Source organism: Phoca vitulina, unplaced genomic scaffold, assembly GCF_004348235.1.
Source record: "Phoca vitulina isolate PV1807 unplaced genomic scaffold, GSC_HSeal_1.0 scaffold11, whole genome shotgun sequence".
Classification (NCBI taxonomy): Eukaryota; Metazoa; Chordata; class Mammalia; order Carnivora; family Phocidae; genus Phoca; species Phoca vitulina.
Window position 1 is genome coordinate 40,938,614 of NW_022589714.1, and position 18,975 is coordinate 40,957,588.

General features: G+C 53.9%; 2 protein-coding genes across 3 annotated transcripts in view; one reads left to right on the plus strand and one right to left on the minus strand.

Annotated features, from left to right (window-relative positions):
• CCND3 (cyclin D3) overlaps positions 1-7,858 on the plus strand; it is an 89,550-nt gene extending 81,692 nt beyond the window's left edge. Inside the window, exons 1-5 of one of the 2 annotated variants that reach the window (XM_032409832.1) lie at positions 941-1,246; positions 2,139-2,354; positions 5,324-5,483; positions 6,017-6,153; positions 6,663-7,858. In XM_032409832.1, coding sequence (XP_032265723.1) covers positions 1,049-1,246; positions 2,139-2,354; positions 5,324-5,483; positions 6,017-6,153; positions 6,663-6,830 — 879 coding nt within the window. In that variant the 5' untranslated portion in view covers positions 941-1,048 and the 3' untranslated portion in view covers positions 6,831-7,858. Of the gene's footprint in view, positions 1-940; positions 1,247-2,138; positions 2,355-5,323; positions 5,484-6,016; positions 6,154-6,662 lie in introns of those variants that run through there. The other variant, XM_032409833.1, reaches the window with a different exon arrangement.
• A 1,046-nt stretch (positions 7,859-8,904) lies between these two features.
• BYSL (bystin like) lies at positions 8,905-18,877 on the minus strand. The gene is made up of 7 exons (XM_032409831.1): positions 18,316-18,877; positions 14,396-14,558; positions 12,108-12,246; positions 11,619-11,752; positions 10,902-11,062; positions 10,667-10,769; positions 8,905-10,136 (listed from the first exon to the last, which is right to left on the minus strand). The coding sequence occupies exons 1-7, from the start codon at positions 18,578-18,580 to the stop codon at positions 9,791-9,793; spliced, it is 1,311 nt and encodes a 436-aa protein (XP_032265722.1). The 5' UTR covers positions 18,581-18,877; the 3' UTR covers positions 8,905-9,790.
• Between the last annotated feature and the right edge of the window lie 98 nt (positions 18,878-18,975).

The window sequence follows — 18,975 nt, forward strand, 5'->3', positions numbered from 1 at the left end:
CCAGGAACTCCCTTCACAGAGGATCTAGTTTCTCCGCCCATGTTTTCCTCAAACAGAAACTAGGGCCGACTTCAGGGCTTGTCCAAGGCCACCCAGCCAACTTAATGACAAGGTGAGGCCTTGAATCCATGGCCTTTCCGCCCTGTTGTATTTCTGTAATATGCATATTTAGACCAGTCCTTCTCATACTTAAACTGTGCGCGCAGGGATCCCCAGGGATTTTGTTGAAATGCAGATTTGGACCCCGCCGGTCGGGGTGGGCCATTTCTAACCAGCGCGCAGGCAATGCCAATTTTGCCGGGCTGGGGATCGCAGTTTCCCTGGCTGTGGTGCAGGGCACGGATTCTGGAGCCAGACTTCAGCTTCCCAGTCCCAGCTCTGCCACAGACTCTATGATTGTGACACTCACGGTGCTTCAGTTTCGTCATCTGCGAAATTAGTCTCCTACCTGACTCGTAGAGTTTGCGTGAGGATTTTTAGTAAGTTGTTACACGTTAAGTGCTCAGATCGGTGTGCGTGAAGAAGTGGCTAGCTTACTATCATTCCTATTCCCCCGAGCCTTCAGGGGGTGAAGCAGGGTCTGACGAATGAATGAGCAACCTTTTGGAAGAAAGCTCTTTCCTGGGCGGCTAGAGTCAGAGAAGCAAAAGGGGAGGGCTGGTCGGTGGGGGAAGAGGCCCACCTCCAAGAAGCTTCTCTCCACCCGGTGGTCAGAAGGGCCGGGAGCGCCCGGAAGCAGGCCGGCCCGCGCCCCGCCGACCAATGCGGCCGCCCGGGGGGAGGGGGCGGCCAGCCAGCCCTTTCCGTCTGGGGCTCCGGCGGCCCCGCCCCTTGTGCGTTGCGCCGCTCGAGCATTCCACGGTTGCTACATCGTCGCGAGGGGCGGGGCGCCTGTCAGGGAAGCGGCGCGCGCGCCGGCGCGGGCGGGCTGGGGCTCGGCCGCGCAGTGCCAGCGCCAGCACCAGACCCGCGCCCCGCGCTCTCCCGACCGCCGCCTGCGTTCTGGCTCGCGAGCCCGAGCTCCCGCCCGCCCGAGCGCTGCCCGAGTATGGAGCTGCTGTGCTGCGAGGGCACCCGGCACGCGCCCCGGGCCGGGCCGGACCCGCGACTGCTGGGGGACCAGCGTGTCCTGCAGAGCTTGCTCCGCCTGGAGGAGCGCTACGTGCCCCGCGCCTCCTACTTCCAATGTGTGCAGAGGGAGATCAAGCCGCACATGCGGAAGATGCTGGCGTACTGGATGCTGGAGGTATCGCCCGGAAGGGTCTCCCCTCCCCCGCCGCCCGGCTCCGGACATCCCCGGGCCGCCCTGTCGGGACATCCTGGTCCCAACAGCAATCAGCAAGATGCTTTGGTGGCTCAGATCCCCGGGGCCTGGGCTTTCACTCGGGCACCCTAGCCAGCCGACTGCCTCCGTGGTGTCCCTTTCCCTTCCCCAGCCCTAACTCTGACTGCCGGTCGTTTGGCACCCTCACTAGCCCTCTCTTCGGGCCGAGAAAGCGGGACCAGGGCAACCCTCTCCCCTCCGGCTTCTCTCAGCGTCTCCTGCCTCCCTCCCCCGCTCGGATTTCTCAGGAGAGCGCGCCTGGAAAACCCTGGGCTCGGCCGCCCCCGCCCCAGAGTCGGTTCCTGTGTCTGTCGCGGGGTTCTGGCGGGGAAGACGGTGGGGGTGGCGCGCGCGCTGTTCCGGCAGTCAGGGAAATGAAAAGTGCGGGAGGCAGCGGCTGGAGTCTCCTCCCTTCCCTTTGGGTGTGTGCAGTGGGTGGTGGTAATGGGGGTAAGGTCCCAGTTCTCCGGCTACCGTGGGTGACTCTTCCGTTTCCCCAACCCCCTTCTCGCCATGGAGGAGGGCAGTCTCAGTTTGGAATCCTTCTTAAGGAAGGGAGCCTCTGGCGTACCCCCACCACCCCCCCCAGAGGAGGGGGAAAGGAGGCAGGCAGCTCAGAGGAAGTGGGGGGCGTCACCTTGGGGAAGGCGCATCCTCCTCCGTATGTTAGTCCTTGTCACCGAAGGTACACTTATCCCCCCTCCCATGTTTTTGCTCCCCATCCATTTCCCTTCAGCGCCCCCCGCCCCCGTCCTTTAGTGCTGCAGCGTTTCCCATGCCCCCGCCCCAGAAGTGACTGTGCGCCCTCCCCCAGGTCTGTGAGGAGCAGCGCTGTGAGGAGGAAGTCTTCCCCCTGGCCATGAACTACCTGGATCGCTACCTGTCCTGCGTCCCCACCCGAAAGGCGCAGTTGCAGCTCCTGGGTGCCGTCTGCATGCTGCTGGCCTCCAAGCTGCGCGAGACTACGCCCCTGACCATCGAAAAACTGTGCATCTACACCGACCACTCTGTCTCTCCCCGCCAGCTGCGGGTGCGTGCATAAGTCTCCCCACCCCCGACACAATAATACCTCCTCACTTACCAGGAAGAGGAAAGCCAAGACCTCAGAGGCTTTCTGCCCCTGGGGAGGGTAGCGGCAGCTTATTTTGGGGGGCAAAAGGTGGGGCACCGCGGTGGGACAGTCAGGGTAGCCCCAGCCCAGGCTCGAGCTGCCAGCACGAATCGAATCCCCTTCTCCTGACCTCCAGGGGGTGCCATTCCTTCCTGGTCTTTCCCCCAGATAGCAACAAGTCAAACTGCATGTCTATACTCACTAGTACTTTGCCTCTGGGTTTACACAGCCACCATGAGTTATTTATTGGCAGCAAAAGGACATGCCTGCACACCCCCACTGGAGTGGGGGAGTGGAATGTGCTTCATGTGGGGGAGGGGGCTGCCTTGGTTGAGTCTTTGTCCCAGTGTGGACTTTGTGATTAAAAAGCCTCGCAGAGGCCATTAAAGCCAGGCCCTGATTGCTCTCAGGAAGGGCCAAGGAGTTGTCATCCCACCTTGTTTCCTTCCTTTTATATCCCAGAAGAGATAGCTCCTTTCTTGTCCTCGTTCTGAGGAACTTGAGCAGCTGCTTCAGGCCTGGTGGAGTCACCTCTCCCTTTCCCCCTCAGTCAAAGGCCAGAGCTGAGGGACAGCCGGGGAGCTGAGCTGCAGCTGCTTCCGATGTGATCATGCTGCCCCCTCCCCGGGCCCACCCACTCCGGCCCAAGGTCTTTCATAACCCTGTGGGGAGCTTCTGTCACTCCTGTGGTTTGGGAAGTGGCTCCCTGGGCCTCTTGCTGGGAACTTGGGCTGGGCTCTTCCCGAGGCAAGGCAAGAGAGTCAAGGCTCTCCCCATGGAGCCTGGAAAGGAGGGTGGGGGAGCTGCTTGGATCTGGGAGAGGTTATTTAGGGCAGGCAGATCATCTCCTGGGGGGGCCAGGGGGAGAGGATGGGTGAGCTGGCACCTTCCTCCACCTTGCTCTACGGCCCGGCCAAGTCTTCTCCTGACCCTGAGAGGAGTCTCTGGGCCCCATCTCCCGGGAGGAGGGCAGCATGCAAGCTGCTGTGATTGGCTGGCCAAGAAGCCAGGGTACTGGGGGCCCCCCGACTGCTGCTTGTCGAGGAACAGGATTCCTCTTCCTGCCAAGTCGCTCTCAGAGATGGGAGTAGGAGGCCGGAGTTGGGAATCCGGGAGGCCCCACAGCTCTTTGTGATGAATCTGGTAGTTCTTGGCCAGTCTGAAGGTGGAGCCGGTTTCCAGGGCCAGCGAGCGAGATGTTTTTGGAGGGGCTTGGGCTGGAAGGTAGAAGGGGACTTCCTTTTTGTGAAAAGACTGGCACGGTGTGTGCGCCTTTGTGTGAGGGGAGTTTTTCAGAACAGGCCACAAGGACTCTTCCTCCACTCCCTCTGCCTGAGCTGGGGGTGGAGTGTGCAGATGCCTTCCTAGAAGGTCAGAGTTGGAAGGGACTGCAGAGAACTCCAGTCGGTCCAAATCCTTGTGCAGCAGAGGCCCAGTGGAGGCCCAGAGAAGGAGGGGGAAGCACTGCCCTGAAGCGGATGAGGAGGGTCTGGGTCTTCTGGCTAGCCCAGGGGGCCTTGAAGCCTACAGATGTGGAAGCTGCCAAGCCACTGCCACTAATCACTCCCAGGGGTGTGTTGTCCACCAAGCGAGGGCGGAGATTTTCAGGAGTTGCCCGGATACCGGGTAAGGTGGCTGCCTTCCCTCACATGGGACCCCCTGCCTCCCCACAGGGAGTGCCCCACTCCAAGTTGCCTTCCAGATGGTTCCTTGGAGGCTAGGTGCTTTCTGTTCACTTCTGAGTTAGAAATTGGAGCACTGGGACAAGCATGAGTAGAATGCTGCCTTCTCTGCCCAGCTTCTTTTGCCTCCGGGCCAGGCTCTTTTCTGTAGGGCCCTGTGAGAGGCTTGGGGCTGATTGGGGAGGATGACACTTAGGTGGCGGCCAGGAGAGGGACAGCTGTGACCGGGGACCTGGAAGAGGTTGGGCGGGGTTGCCATTTCTGCCTCAGTAAGGGGCCAAACCCATGAGTTCCTTCCTGAGATAAAACAATGAAGAAATCCTCATGCGTGCAACTCAGAAATGGGGCCGGGACTAGGAACCCCAGACGAGTGGATTGGGGTGGGGCTCCCAGCCTCCCTCCAGGACCTAGCAGTGGTATGTAGGTGTGAGCAGGCGAAGATAGGGTTTGGTCCCTCAGGGATCATCTGGACCCATCCTTTCTGGCTTGGCCTCCCCTTGGCTTCCTGAGACTTAAATGACACTAGCCACTGTGGTTCCAGGTAAAAGGGGTGGAATGGGGTGCTACATCTCAGACCCACCCCCACCCCCCCAGTGTCCCACCAACGGGATGTGGGTTGGGTTGGGTTGGGTAACCTCCCCTTTGAGGAACCTCAGGCTTGGTTCAGTGGCTGTGTCACAGAAGGCGTGGCCTCACGTTCATTCTGGTTTCTTCAAGGGGTGTGGACTTGGCTGGGATGCAGAATTGGAGGAGAGGCTAGTGGTGGTCTGCCCTTTCTCAAGTCCTTGGGATTTCGGAGAGTCTTTCTGCTTCACCTCCGAGGAGGCTCAAGGTTATGCTGCCGGTGGTATTTGCTGCTGTAGTCTTTTCTTTCAGCCCTGGCTGGGGAAGTGCCCAGAGCCCTGCATGAGGTCAGAAGACCTGCACTGTCGGCCCCCGAAAGCTAACCAAACAGGATTGAAAGAGACTGCTTCTATCAAACATGTAGTTTTGGCACTTAGTAAGCGAACAGTAGGTGCCCAAAGCCAACTCCCCTAGTTCTTCTGTGCCCTGGACCCCCCATTCCACAGCACCAAGTCTGTACACCCAGAAGAACTGGGGTCTTGACCTTCGAGTTTGATGGGCTTCCTTCCCTGTGAGACTTCTGCTTTACTCCCTACCCTTCCCTCCTCAGCCACTGACTCCACCCTCTTTCCCAACCTCCAGGACTGGGAGGTGCTGGTCTTGGGGAAGCTCAAGTGGGACCTGGCAGCAGTGATTGCCCATGATTTCCTGGCCCTGATTCTGCACCGGCTCTCTCTGCCCCGGGACCGACAAGCCTTGGTCAAAAAACATGCCCAGACCTTTTTGGCCCTCTGTGCTACAGGTAAGATTTTTTGCCAAATGAGGAAATTCCGAAGCCTCGGAAGGGTGGCACGTAACTGGACTGTGGTTTGTACTCCTCTCACGATTTGTGAATATTCGATCCCCTCTTGAGACTAGGGGGCCCAGAAAAGGCAGCAGAACATAATCAGAGCTGTATGGGATTTGAGAGACCCCCCAGGATTTAGGGGCTGGGAGAGAAGTGACTTGCTCAAGGTCTCACAGTGATGAAGCTGGGAGCAGAACCAAGGTCTTCTTGACCCTGGTTTTGTTTCCACATCAGGAAGAGCCTCATTCACTCCCCGGTCCCTGGTCAGGCTCACTTCCCAACCCCCCTGGACCTGATGGACCCGTGGGAGTTTGCTGTCTACCCTGGTGCTCTCTAGGAAAGCGGCCCTTTCCTGCCCTCCTCCATTGCTGCTCTTCTAGTGCTCACTGCAGGGAGTTTCCTGCCCTGTTCACACTGCCTGGCACTTTTCTGAGCCATAGGAAGTCCACACTAAGCCTTTGCCTCATGCTTGCCTCCCTCTTTCCAAGATTACACCTTCGCCATGTACCCGCCATCCATGATCGCCACGGGCAGCATTGGGGCTGCAGTGCAAGGCCTGGGTGCGTGTTCCACGTCTGGGGACGAGCTCACAGAGCTGCTGGCAGGGATCACAGGCACTGAGGTGGTGAGTGCTGGCCAGGGGAGGCCCCGGGGGCGCCGCGGTGGCTCAGCAGTTCCTAAAGCAGTGCTATTCCCTGGGCCCCCAGCAGAGGGAGGCGTGCATCCCTAACCTAGTCCCTGCTCCTGCTTTCAGGAGCCCCACCCTTGGGGCTCGTGTGGCCTTTTATCTCCTGCCTTGGTCTGGGGAAGAGCAGGTGTCTTGGGTGGGTTGAAGGCACTGTCCCTGGGTGCCCTTTTCTTGCCAAATGGTATGCAGGAGTGGGGGTGGAGGATCTGCTGTCACACGCAGGGCTGCTCTCACACCCCCTTGCCACATCCTCTTGGCAGTTTCTTAGAACTGAAGGCTGATTCCTGGGGCTGGGCTGTGGCCTAACCTCCCTAGACTTCCCTGTGTGCTGGAAGGGGTCCTTCCCCCGCATCTGCCACCAGATGCTGTGGGAAGTGGACCCTTAGTCCGAAAGGGTACCTTCTGCCATCCCACCCAGCAGTCACTCCTCACCGTTCCGTTTGCAGGACTGCCTGCGGGCCTGTCAGGAGCAGATCGAAGCTGCCCTCAGGGAGAGCCTCAGAGAAGCCGCCCAGGCCTCCCCCAGCCCGGCGCCCAAAGCCCCCAGGGGCTCCAGTAGCCAGGGGCCCAGCCAGACCAGCACTCCCACAGATGTCACAGCCATCCACCTGTAGCCCCGGAGAGGCCCCCTCCAGTGGCCACTGGCAGCAGAGGAGGGGACACTGCCACGCCCCCTCCCTGCCTGCAGGAACGAACCACGCCACATCTGAAGCCTGAGGGGGCTCCTTCCTATTCGCCCCTTGCAAAGCAGAAGGGGTCAGGCCCTACCTATCCCTGCAGTGTGCACTAAGGGGCCTGGCCAGCCAGCCATGTTTGGGTGGCCGGCCAGGCTCCTCTTTTTCTCTGTATCTGACCAGCTCTGCTCCTTCCCTGATCCTAGCTGGCGGTGGGCCAGGCTGGTCAGAAATGAAATTGAAGTAGGTAAAATACATGTACCAGCATTCCTTTTTGAGGCCCCCTTATATCTGGGGCTCTCACGTTCTCAGATGCCAACATGCCCCTAGTGCCTTATAAAGGTGTTGCACCTTCCAGAGTTCTTGCATTTGGATTGGGGTCTTTCTGAAGAAGTTTCAGATATTCTGATAGACATGTGTGAGGGGAAACAGTCTGGACAGCTCCTCTTGACATACTTTGGAGGCCCCTGCATAATCCACGCTCACAGCTGCTCCCAGAGGGCCGGCCCAGGCCTCTGTCAGAGGGGCAGAACCAACCAATTCCTCCTTGCTTTGCTTGCCGCTCAGCTTCTCCTGTATGATTGAGGGGGATCAGTGCTGAAGGAAGAGGTGGTTTTAATTTATTAATTGTTTTGAGGACAACTGTAAGAGGGTGTGGTGGGGCCCATCTACCCCACAAGTGGTGGTAACCCTGGTGGTTGCTGCATCCCTCCCCTCTGCTACTGGCTAGAGGATCTTTGTGGCTGAGGAGCTGCTACAGCCTGGAGTGGGGCCATGCCCTCCTCTCCCTCTGGCCCTCTGCCCCATCCTCTGGGGGTGAGGGATGGAGCAGGGATAAACTGGAGGTGACTGAGCCCCTGTCTGGAGAGGGAGGCAAGCCCTGTTGACACAGGTCTTTCCTAAGGCCACAAGGTCCAGGCTGGTGGCCCAGGACCATCATGCTACCTTAATAAAGATTCTGGAATAAACCTGGCTTTGGCTTCTTGGGTTGGATGGTGGCATGGGGAAAAGCTGCTTCTAGAATGCACGATGTAAGCAGAACAGAAGTCAAGGGTCATGATGCAGGGGTCCTCACAGACCATTTCTGTAAAGGGCCAGAGAGTAAATATTTTAGGCTCTGTGGGCCATTTGGTTTCTGCCCCAGATATAGTCAGTTCTGCATTACAATGGGATGTACGCATTCCTAAAACTCACTGCACCATGCAAAATTGCACAATAAAAACCACAGGGCTCATGGGAAAACAGGCTTGAGGCACAATACTCAAAAACCTAATGAATGACACATTTTTTTAAAAAGGAAATGAAGTGGCTAGCCTAGTTTTTACTTTAAATGGTTAAGGAACCTATATACTACAATATGGCCCTTTATCTTGAAAAAGACCTGAAGTGTGTGTGTGTGGAAGCAGAGGTTAGAAGGCTGTGGAAGGCAAGCTATGACACCAGGTGTGGGTGTGGTTCCCCACACAAGGTAAACTGAGGCAGTGCTGGTGTTTGAGGCCTGTGCAGTCTGTCGTACCTGGCTTGCCGCAGCTGGGCAAGTTTCACGTCGTTTCTCAAAGACAAATGTGCAGAGAAATGTGAAATTCGTGATCAGTTTCTCCCCACATATATAAACTGGGTTGGAATGAATTCACCAAAAGCAAACAAGAAGGGTTCTAGAAGGATTGTACAGCTGGCCCTTGAACAACATGGTTTGAATTGGGCAGGTCCACTTATACGCAGATTTTTTTCAATAGATGCATACCCTTATGGTAATGATAAACAGGAATACTGTACCTGTGACACGTAACTTACGCAATGTGTGAACGGACTGTATCATCAGTAAGGCTTCCAGTCAACACTAGGCTATTGGTAGTTATGTTTGTGGAGTCAAAAGTTCTATACACAGATTTTTGGCTACGTGAGGGGGTTACCGCCCCTAACCCCCGCACTCTTCAAGGTCCAACCTTACTCAACTCTGCTGCTGTAGCATGAAAGCAGCCCAGCCATAAAAATACAAATGGATAGGGATGGCTATGTCCCAACACACTTTACTTATGGACACTGAAATCAATTTCATATAATTTTCACCTATCACAAAATACTGTTAATTTTTTCCCCAGCCATTTAAAAAATGTAAAAATCACAATTAGCTCATGGGCTGTAAGAAAACCAGCATATGATTCTAGTTTGCCAACCCCTGGTCTAAAGCTTTAAGTAGCCAAGAAAGTTAGGAAACCTGTCTAGTGGTGACTCCCGATCTACTCATTCCGGGGCCTGACCTTATTATTCTCTGCAGCTCCAGTTTTCTCTAGGGACTTTCTCCTGTAGCAGTCCACACACAACTGAGACAGGACCATCTTCTGAACCACCTCCTGGTCGCTGGCATTCCCCCAAAGTAGCCTCTGCCTCTATGAAGGCTCTACCTGGAGACACAAACTTACAGAATAAGGAGGGGGGGGGGGGGGAGTATCCTCTGTAAACTGTTAAGAATCCACTCCTAGATAGGAACAGGGAAGAGCTTCTCTCCAGCTAAAGAGGGAAAGCAAAAAGATCTCCATTGATCACATCAAAACACAGAAGTTCAATAAATACCTGCCTTTGGTTTTTTCCACATCCCAGTGATGTTAACACAACAGCCTGAGAGAAAGAACCTATTGCAAGCCCCAGCCAGGGAGTGGGAACGCTGGTGTGGGGCACCTCAGGTCAGGTCTCAGAACTGAATAGGGACGAAGACCTGGAATGGAAGAGGGAGCCAGCCAGATCCTCCAGTCCTCCCTGTCAGGTATCGGGAGTCACAGATGCCTGTGACCTCTCTCACTGTCCCCATCTGTCCCGACTTCAGCTGTAAAAGCTCCGTGTCACCAACAGGGAATCCTGGTGTCCCCTCCTGCCCCTCAGACCAGGGCAAATCACTTTTCTCACTCCATGGTGACAGGCACATCCTCCACATCTCGGGGGACTGCGCTCTGAAGCTCACGCCTGATCTCGGGGGATAGCTGTGGATGGGGCTGCAGCCGGAGCAGTTCCAAGAGGGCCTCTTTCTGACCCGCAGCCAGGTCTGCCTTGTAGCGCTGGACCAGAGTCAGGAGGCACTGATGCCAGAGCACAGGCAGTTCGCGCCTCTCTGTCCGGAAGCCCAGGAAGTGGAAGACCAGGGCGTCTAGCACGCGGTAGGGCAGCGCATACTTCTTATCCAGCAACAGTCGCAGGAAGATGCTGTTAGCACCGCTGTATTCCATCTCGGCAATTTTCAGCATGGCCGCGCTGGTGGGGAAGGAGATGCTAGAGGGAAGATCCGCCCTCTCCTGTCCCTCCTTCCCCTCTCCTCCTCCGCTGGCCCCTGCACTGTGCTATTCCTAAGGGGGCCATCTCGGGCCTTCTTCTCACCTACCCAATCTGACACTCCCTCGGCCCCAGTTACCAGCTCTATGCAGATGCACCCCAAGTCCCCACCTCTCACTCAGCCCCTTGTCTCAGTATCTGGCCAGAATAGATTCGAGTATCTGAAGATCTCCACCCCAACACTCTCTTCCCATGTTCCTCATTCATTCATTCATTCATTCATTCAACTATTTACTGAGCACCTGCCATGTGCCAGGCACTGGGCTCCTGTTTTGGGGGAACTTACATTCTAGTGGAGCAGCAACACGCTCAGGAGCATAAACAAGCCAGAGATCCAGCGCAGTTCTAGCTCCTTCTCCACTCTGTCCGCCCCCCCCCTCCCCTCCCCAATCCTGGGATTCTCCTATCAGGGTATCTCCTGACTGACTGTCCTCCACACCCACCAACACTACCTGGAGTGCAACACAGGGATGGAGCATTTGGTGATGATGCTACCCACGATGATGGCTTCCCGCAGGGTACAGCTGCCAGACTCGCACAGTGGGATCAGGATCCCTGGGGAGGGTCAGAGGGGCCGGGGTGAGAGAAAGGCGCTAGAGCAGATACAGTCATCTCCCAAGTCCAGATTGTTGTTTTCACCTGCAGGAGCTCCAGCCCCTCCCTCTCTGCAGCCTCCTGGGCTCCCACCTTTAAACCAGGCTCCAGGCTTGAACAGAGCCTTCTTGAGTGCCATGTAGAGGTGGAAGTTGAGTCGTTTGTACTCAGCGATGTCGTCTCGTACCCGGGGGAGCAGGACAAGGTTGTAGAAGCGCTGAGCCATGCGTTCCTTGAGGTTAGAGGCGAAAATCCTAGGGGTTTTTTTTGGGGGGGGGGGGAAGCCGGGAAGAGGAAGGATATGGGGGAGATCCAGGTCACTCAAGAGCCTGGCTCTGGCACTCTAAATATCACCGTGGATGGTGCACACGAGATGTGAGGGGTGTGTGGGAGTCAGCTGTGTGCACCTGACATCTGAGTCGGATGAGAGAGGGCACAGGAGGGGTACAAGGTGCACCCAAACAGAGTGAGCACTGTCCTAGGGACAGCCAGAACTCTGTGCTATCCCCCTTCCTTCCCCAGCACGGGTTCTCTCTACCCTGCTGTTACGAGGGACCTGAGCGTGCCTGGGGAGCCACAGACTTCAGGAGCCCCTCTGACACACCAGGGGTTGTCCCCCAATAGTTATGAGCCCCGCTTCTGGAAACTTATCACAGCGGAGTCTCAATGGGGTCCTGGCCCCGAGACATGAAACGGGAAAGCTGGGAAAACAGTGATCTAAAGAAGCTCCAGCTAGAGCTCTGGGCCAAGACTAAAATGTAATGACAATGGCAGGGAAAGCCTGTCCCCCCCCCAACCCCCAGCCTCTACCTCGTGGCTTGGTACATGGCGGCTGCAGTCCAGGCCTCGGGCTCCGTGACGTAGAGGATCTGCTCCCAGTTGGAGAGCGCAGGGATGATCTTGAAGGCCTTGGGCAGCTTCCCACTGCGGTACTTGGATAACACCTGGGGACGAGGGTGCAGAATCAGCACTGCCAATGACACGGAAGCCGTGTGCCCTGTGCCAGGTCCGTCTCTGTGGTTTTCATGGCTTAGCTCATTTAATGCTCACAAGGACCCTGTAAGGATGTGCTCTTAGCACCCTCGTTTTCCAGGTGGGAAGAGGAAGACCAGGGTGAAGGATCCTTCCCCGAGGCCACCAAACATGTGAGTGGCAGAGCAGGAATCTGAGCCCACACACTCGGGCTCTTAAGTCTGCTCTTGGCCACTGGGCCTCATTTGTGTGAGGAGAGAAAGCCTTACGTGGGAGCCCACAGCCCCTGGGAGGGTATTCCATCATGGCTCTCCTCTCGGCCCTCACCTCCCGGACCCCCCTGTAGACCTCCAGAACCCGGGGGTCCAGCTGCGGCATGGGAAAGCCTGACAACTCTGACATAACTGTCTCAACTTCCGTCTGCTTCTCGGTCAGCTTCTCCATGATGATGTCAGCCAGGGTACGCCTACAAGTAAGGGAGGTGCGGGAGGGAAGGAGAGAGGGCTGTGGTCAGTCCAGGAGGCTTTAGGCAGCCCACGCAGCCCCTTGTGAGCTCCAGTACATCTGTGATCCCGCTGGGATGTGTGGCCCCAGCCTCCCTGGGCCCTACCAACCACTGCAGAATCCCTGCAGGGTACAGAGGACCCAAAAGTCATTCAGTCTGGGACAAAGCTGACAGCTGTAGGGAGGTGAAGAACCTGAACTCTGAAGTCAGTCGGCCTGGGTTCAGATCCCAGCTTTTCCTCTCCCTGTATGACCCTGGGCGTGCTCCTTGGCCTCTCTATGCCTCAGTTTTCCTCATCTGTGAGACAGGGATAATAACAGTACCTAGCTCATAAAGTTAGCATGAGGATTACAAGAATTAACGTTTGTACGTTACTCGGAACTATTAGTACACAGCAAGCGTGCGGTAAGCACTACCTATTTCAAACACACCTATCATGTGCTGGCAATATGCAGAGGGCTCCCCGTTACAAAGTCCTGGTGTGACCTCTCTAGAGGGCCAGACACATCTCAGTTACCTTCTAAGATTTCAAGTAGCTGGGGGCCATTAAGTAGGGACTATGACACAAACTTTCCCCCCAATTTCACTTATTAAAATTTATGGAAAGATTTCTAACATCAATGATATTTTTCTCAGGTTCCTTACGCAGAGTATATCAAACATAACCTTGTCATGATGGTTAATTACTGTTACATTGGGCTTTGGTACAATAATGGTGTCTTCGGAGACTGCTAAGGTATATTTAAAACATCTCCTGTTTTCTCAACACCAGGCATGGAGGTAGGGCTTTGCAGATGTTATCTCGTATAGGCTGTGCGACATCCCGTAGAGGTGTCGTTGCTGCCCTTGTTCAGACACAGGAACTGATACCCACAGAGGTCAGTAACTCCCCAAGGTCTCACAGTCTTGGTGGGAGTTAAAGCCTGGCCTTTCACGTTCTGAAGTTCAGGTACTTGACAGTATACTGTAACGCGCCCCCAACTGCACGGGCCTCTGACCGCTGAGTTCACGTGGGTCTGGGCTTGCTTTCAGAAGCTGTCAGCTGTCATTTCTCAAGACTGTTGGCAACCCCTGTTTTCGGTAGTTGCAGGCAAGAAAATCATCCGGCCAGTCCTGCCAAAATGCTGTGTTACCAAGGAGTTCTGAGGTGCTGGGTGAGAACCCGAGGGGCTCTCTGGCAGGACAAACACACCAGCCCAGAACACACTTTGTGACATCTACTTCAGCTGCTGGGCATCAGTGTGGGCAGTGGGCTCATTTCCTCACTCTGTGCTCTCAAACAAGCAACCACAGAACTCCTCCTTCAGCTTTCCTGTCTTATTCTCAGTATTATCAGCCAACGAAAGATGCATTAGCCCCCCAAAGCCTAAAAACACTGTCACGTAAGTATCACAGGGTCAGAATGAACTAGTTGAGGGACTTTTATCCGAGACTCCCCTTCCCCTGGGTCAGAATCTACAGGCTTGAGTTTGATTGTAGGACCTTCAATGCCCACATGTTTTGGAGCTACCATTTAGGAGACATGGCATTACACTGTGCTTCTACCCGGGGGTGAGTCTGCCCACCAGGGAACATTTTGCTGTCTGGAGACATTGTTTGGTTATCACGATTGTAGGAAAGATCACTACTGGTATCCAGGGAATAGAAATCATCCAGATGCTAAACATCCCCCATCGCACAGGACAGCCTCCATAAAAAAAAGAATTATCCAGCCCAAAACGCCAGTAATGCCAAGGCTGAGAAACCCTGGCTGAAATGACGCTGAGAGTATGAAAGAGACCTGGCCAAGGAAATCGAGCTTAGCACTAAGAAAACCAAGCAGGCCAAAACCAAATCCAATGGGATGGATCGCCCTGGAGGCATGAGAAAAGGCCCTGGAGCTGTTTTCCCGGGGAAGCCTGGGGAGTTCTACAACAGGTGGACAGATGGGCAGGAGGTCTGGGTCATTCCCACCGAGGATGGGCCAATTTTGCCAAGTTGGTTCCCCAAAACTAGCTATGCTCAGGCCCTTCCCAAACGCATGGAACCAAAATTGCCAGGCCATATGCTTCCCTGCAGAAAGCTGCCACAGGGACCGGACATCCCACACCCCAGGCCATGCCAGCCCCACCTGGCAGGAGGGTTCTTGTTCATGAACATCTCAATGGCACGCTCATCCTCAGGGTCCACGACCACCTCCGCATGATGGCCCACCCCCGTCATTGTGGCAGCCTTCTCCAGGGTGGGCCACTCCTCGTCCTCATCATCTGATCCATCCTGCGGGACTCCTGGACCTAGAACAAGAGAGGACACGGATGAGCAAAGGCAAGCCATGGGTGAGGGATGTAGAGGTCAATTCAACTTTACCCATCAGGCAGGCACAGTGCAGGCCTCGCATGGGCTTGTAACAGACACAGACGGGTGCAGTGAAAGCAACGATGCCCCCCACTGTCTTCCAGTTCCCAGGGGCTTCCTGTTCCCGATCTTGCTTGAGAAACAAAATGTACAAATATGAGCCAAGGAGACAGCGATGCCAGTGAATAATCGTTAAACACGCTACACTCAGTTATATAGCAGGAGCTGTTCTAAACACTGTATTTAATTTTCATAACACCAAGAAGTAGGTACTACTATTCTACCCAGTGTCAGATGGGGACTCTGAAGCATAGGAAAGTTAAGTAACTTGTCTAAGGCAGGTAGTCTGGGTTGAGACTGCGCATTCTTCACCTCTGTTCCATACACATTGTCACGCTTCATTATATGCCAACATGAGTGATAGAGGCAGTGTAAACCACAGGCATGTAAAAGGTGATGAGAGCAGAGGACAGTCAGACTCTGAACAGGCAGTACGGGAACTGGAGGAGTGTGCTCCAGACGTGGGTCACAACACTGGCAGGAACAGTTGGTTACAAGAGTATCTAACAGGCAGTAGCAAGAAATAAGGCTAGATGGGTAAAGTAAAGCCAGACTGCAGAGGGCCTTGAGGCCAGGCAATGGAGTTCAGATTTCAATGGAACAACGCCCCCTTTTTAGAACTTATTTATTTGAGAGACAGTGGGCACACATGTGTGCGCGTATGCACACGAGCATGAACAAGGGCAGGGGCAGAGGCAAAGGGAGAAGGAAAGGGAGAAGCAGACTCCCTACTGAATGCAGAGCCAGACGCCGCAGGAAGCTCAATTCCAGAACACTGAGATCATGACCTGAGCCAAAGTCAGACACGTAACCGACTGAGCCACCCAGGTGCCCTTGGCACAACCCATTTTTATAATGGACTACTGGAAGGCTACAAGCTGCCTGGGCATCTGAAAAGGGATGTAATAATCCAAGCAGAAAGATAAAATGTTACACGGGAACAGCGCAGTAAGAACAGAGGCAGTGTGGGCGCCTGGGTGGCTCAGTCGGTTAAGCGTCTGCCTTTGGCTTGGGTCATGATCGCGGGGTCCTGGGATCGAGCCCCCATAAGGCTCCCTGCTCAGCAGGAAGTCTCTTCTCTCCCTCTGCCTGCCACTCCCCCTGCTTGTGTGTGCTCACTCTCTCTGTCAAATAAATAAATAAAATCTTAGAAAAAAAAAAAAAAGACAGAGGCAGTGTGTGATAAAAGCTAAATGGGGGAGGCAAATGCGCCAGACTTTTGTCTCCATGTGCTAACAAACCCCAAATCTGTGCTTGTAGGTAGATTTCCCTTTACTCCAGACACTCACTCCAGCTCCCTCCTGTACAGCAGCTCTTGGATGAGCCATAGGCAATTCAAACCTCACCTGTCATCAACTGAACTCCTCTTTTCCTTTTAGGTCTCTGCTACTCACTGTGTTCCATGTCTTAAGTAAATGGTACTACTGTCCACCAAATGCTGAGCCAGAACCTGGTAGGCTTGCCTCATCCCCTGCCCTCACCCCCAATACACAATCAATTACCAAGTCCTATTCAATTCTACCTGATAGACTATCTCTCAAATCCCTCACAGTTCTGCGTAAACCTAGATCAGCGTCATCTCTTGCCTGCAACAATCTCCTAACTGGTCTCCATATCCTCCAATAGCCCCCTACTGTCTTTAAGACAGCTTTAAATCCTGAACATAGCTTCCAAGTCTTTTGTAGATTTGGCTCCTACCTACCTTACTACCATTAACCCATTCACCCAGCAAACAATGAGTGCCTACTATATGTGAGGCACTGTTCTGAGTACTGAAATTAGTGTAAAAGAAACTTACAGAGCTTATATTTTAATAGGGGAGACAGACAATACTAAGTATTAAAATAAGACAAGTGCTATGAAAAAAAGGACACAGGGCAGAGTAGAGAAGTTGGGAGTGTGGAAACAGGAGTGGGGACTATTTATTTATTTCTTTTTAAAGATTTTATTCATTTGGGAAAGAGAGAGAGAGAGGGACAAGCAGACTCTCTGCTGAGCATGGAGCCTGACGCCGGATCCAATCCCAGGACCCTGAGATCATGACCCAAGCAGAAGTCAGATGCTTAACTGACTGAACCACCCAGGCGCCCCCAGGTATTTCCATTTTTAATGGAGTGGCCAGGACAGGCCTCTCTGAGAAGATGAAGAATCAGGGAATAAACCTACAAAGGAATGAAGACAAAAGGAATAACAAGGGCAAAAGCCCTAACTTACTATGTTTAAGGAACAATAAAGCCTGTATGGACGAAGACGTCAAGGGGAAAGTAGTAGAAGAGGTCAGATTGGCAACAGGGGCAGATCATGTAGGTCTTTGAAGTCCTCCAGCTGTTGCGAGTAGACTCTAAGGGGGATGGGATACTAATCAGGAAGCTACAACAATAATCCAGGTGAGAGATTATGGTGGTTCAAACAGGACTGTGTTCTAAAGTGATGAGAAGTGGTCTGACTCTGGATCTATTTTGAAGGTAGAGTCAACAGGATTTCCTAACAAATTAGATGTGGAGTAAGAAAGGGAGGAGTCCAAGGTTTCTGTCTTGAGCAAATGGAAGGATATCATCCTATTAACTGAGATGAGGAGGACAGTGGGAGGAGCAGGTTTGGCGAGAATATCAGGATTTCTGTTTTGGACACATTAAATTTGAGGTGTCTATTAGACTTCAAATGGGAGATGTCAAATAGGCAGCTGAAATAGAAGAATCTGATTTTCATGGAAGAGATCAGGGCAAGAATACAAAGTCAGGAGCAGTCACTAAGTAGATGGCACTTAAACCATGAAACTGATGACAGCACCAGAAAAGTGACATGAAGAGATCCAAGAGCTGAAACTTGTGGCCCATCAATGATAAGAGGCTGGGGACAAAAGAGGAGCCAGCAAAAGATACTGAAGCCAGGAGGCCAGTGTTCAATTGTGTCCAATACTGCTCTCAGGACAAATTAAAGAGATCTGAGAGACAGATTAAGCGACTTGGACTTAAGCGAAGTGGTCAACACTTCCACCCTAATAATACTGACCATCTTTTAATTAGTCTCTCTCCCTCTTGAGCACCTAAACAAGATCATTCTTTCTGCTCAAAGCACTCTCCACTCGTTTTTCAAGTCTCAGCACAAAGGTTATGCAATCTGGGAAGCCTGACCCCCAAAAGTAATGCTACTGTTATAAGAAAAACTATACTTTCTTTATTCTGGAATGTATTATTCTAATCATCAATTTAATTGTCTCTCTCTTGGGCTAGACTGTAAGATCCTGAAGTCAGGCACGTGGCTATCTTGTTTCCTTCTTTACCCAAACCATCTAAACTCCTAGCACAGTGCAAAGCACGGACTAGACAACTCCCAAGAATGTATAGAACAAATGGATAAATGTTAGGAGTGCTCAGTGCCGTGAGCAACTACTCCCTGTTGGTCTAACTGCGGGGGTGCCTAAAAGCGAGTATCTAAAACTACAAGTGGTTTTAAATCTGCTCCAGAGCTGGGTCTCCCATTTCATTACCTTTGCAAGGGTGTAATGCGGACCCCTTATTTATTTTATTTGATTTTCTTGATTTCAAACGATTCCCCTGCCAGATACCTTTTGGCCGCCTACTTACCCCCATAAACTAACCACCCTCTTCCCGGCACTCACCCCCCACCACTCACCCAGCCGCGTGGTGCGCTCGCGTGGCGCTGCGGGCTTGTCCCCAGTCCCATGCTCGGCCTCGAGTTCCTCCTGCTGCTGCCGTGCTTGCTGCAAAATCCGTCGAGTCAGCCGGGGCCCCACATACTCTTCCTCTTCTCTGGTCCCACGACCCCGCCGCTTTTCCCGGGCTCCTGCCCGCACCGCGTCCCCAGCCAGGATCTGCTCAGCCAGGGGAGCATGTTTTTCCTGACCCGCAGCTCCGCGAGCCGCCTTAAATTTGGGCATTTTCCCCCAAAACTTTGCCGGAAAGCTTCACACGTGCCAACGGAGGAAAAGGGAAAAAAAAAAAAAAAAAAGCCTTGACTGCGCTTGCGCAGTGAACTCCCAGTGCCCAAGAGGCCCCCCACGGAGATTACAGCGCCTCCTAGCGTTCGGAGGCCAGGAGTGCCATCAGCGCCGTCACACCCCCTAAAAGAGCTCACGGGTCCTGGAGCTGGACTCCCGAATAAACTCATTGCATTTAACGTTGGCTCCTATAAGTGGTGGCAGTCCGAGCGATGATTTTCTACTTTCACGGATCGAGGACCTATGTGGCCAAACGTGAACTTCCCCAGAAACAAGGCGGGGGGGCGTGGCAGGAGCCGGGCAGGGACGTCACTGGAGGCGTCACCGAGGGGTGC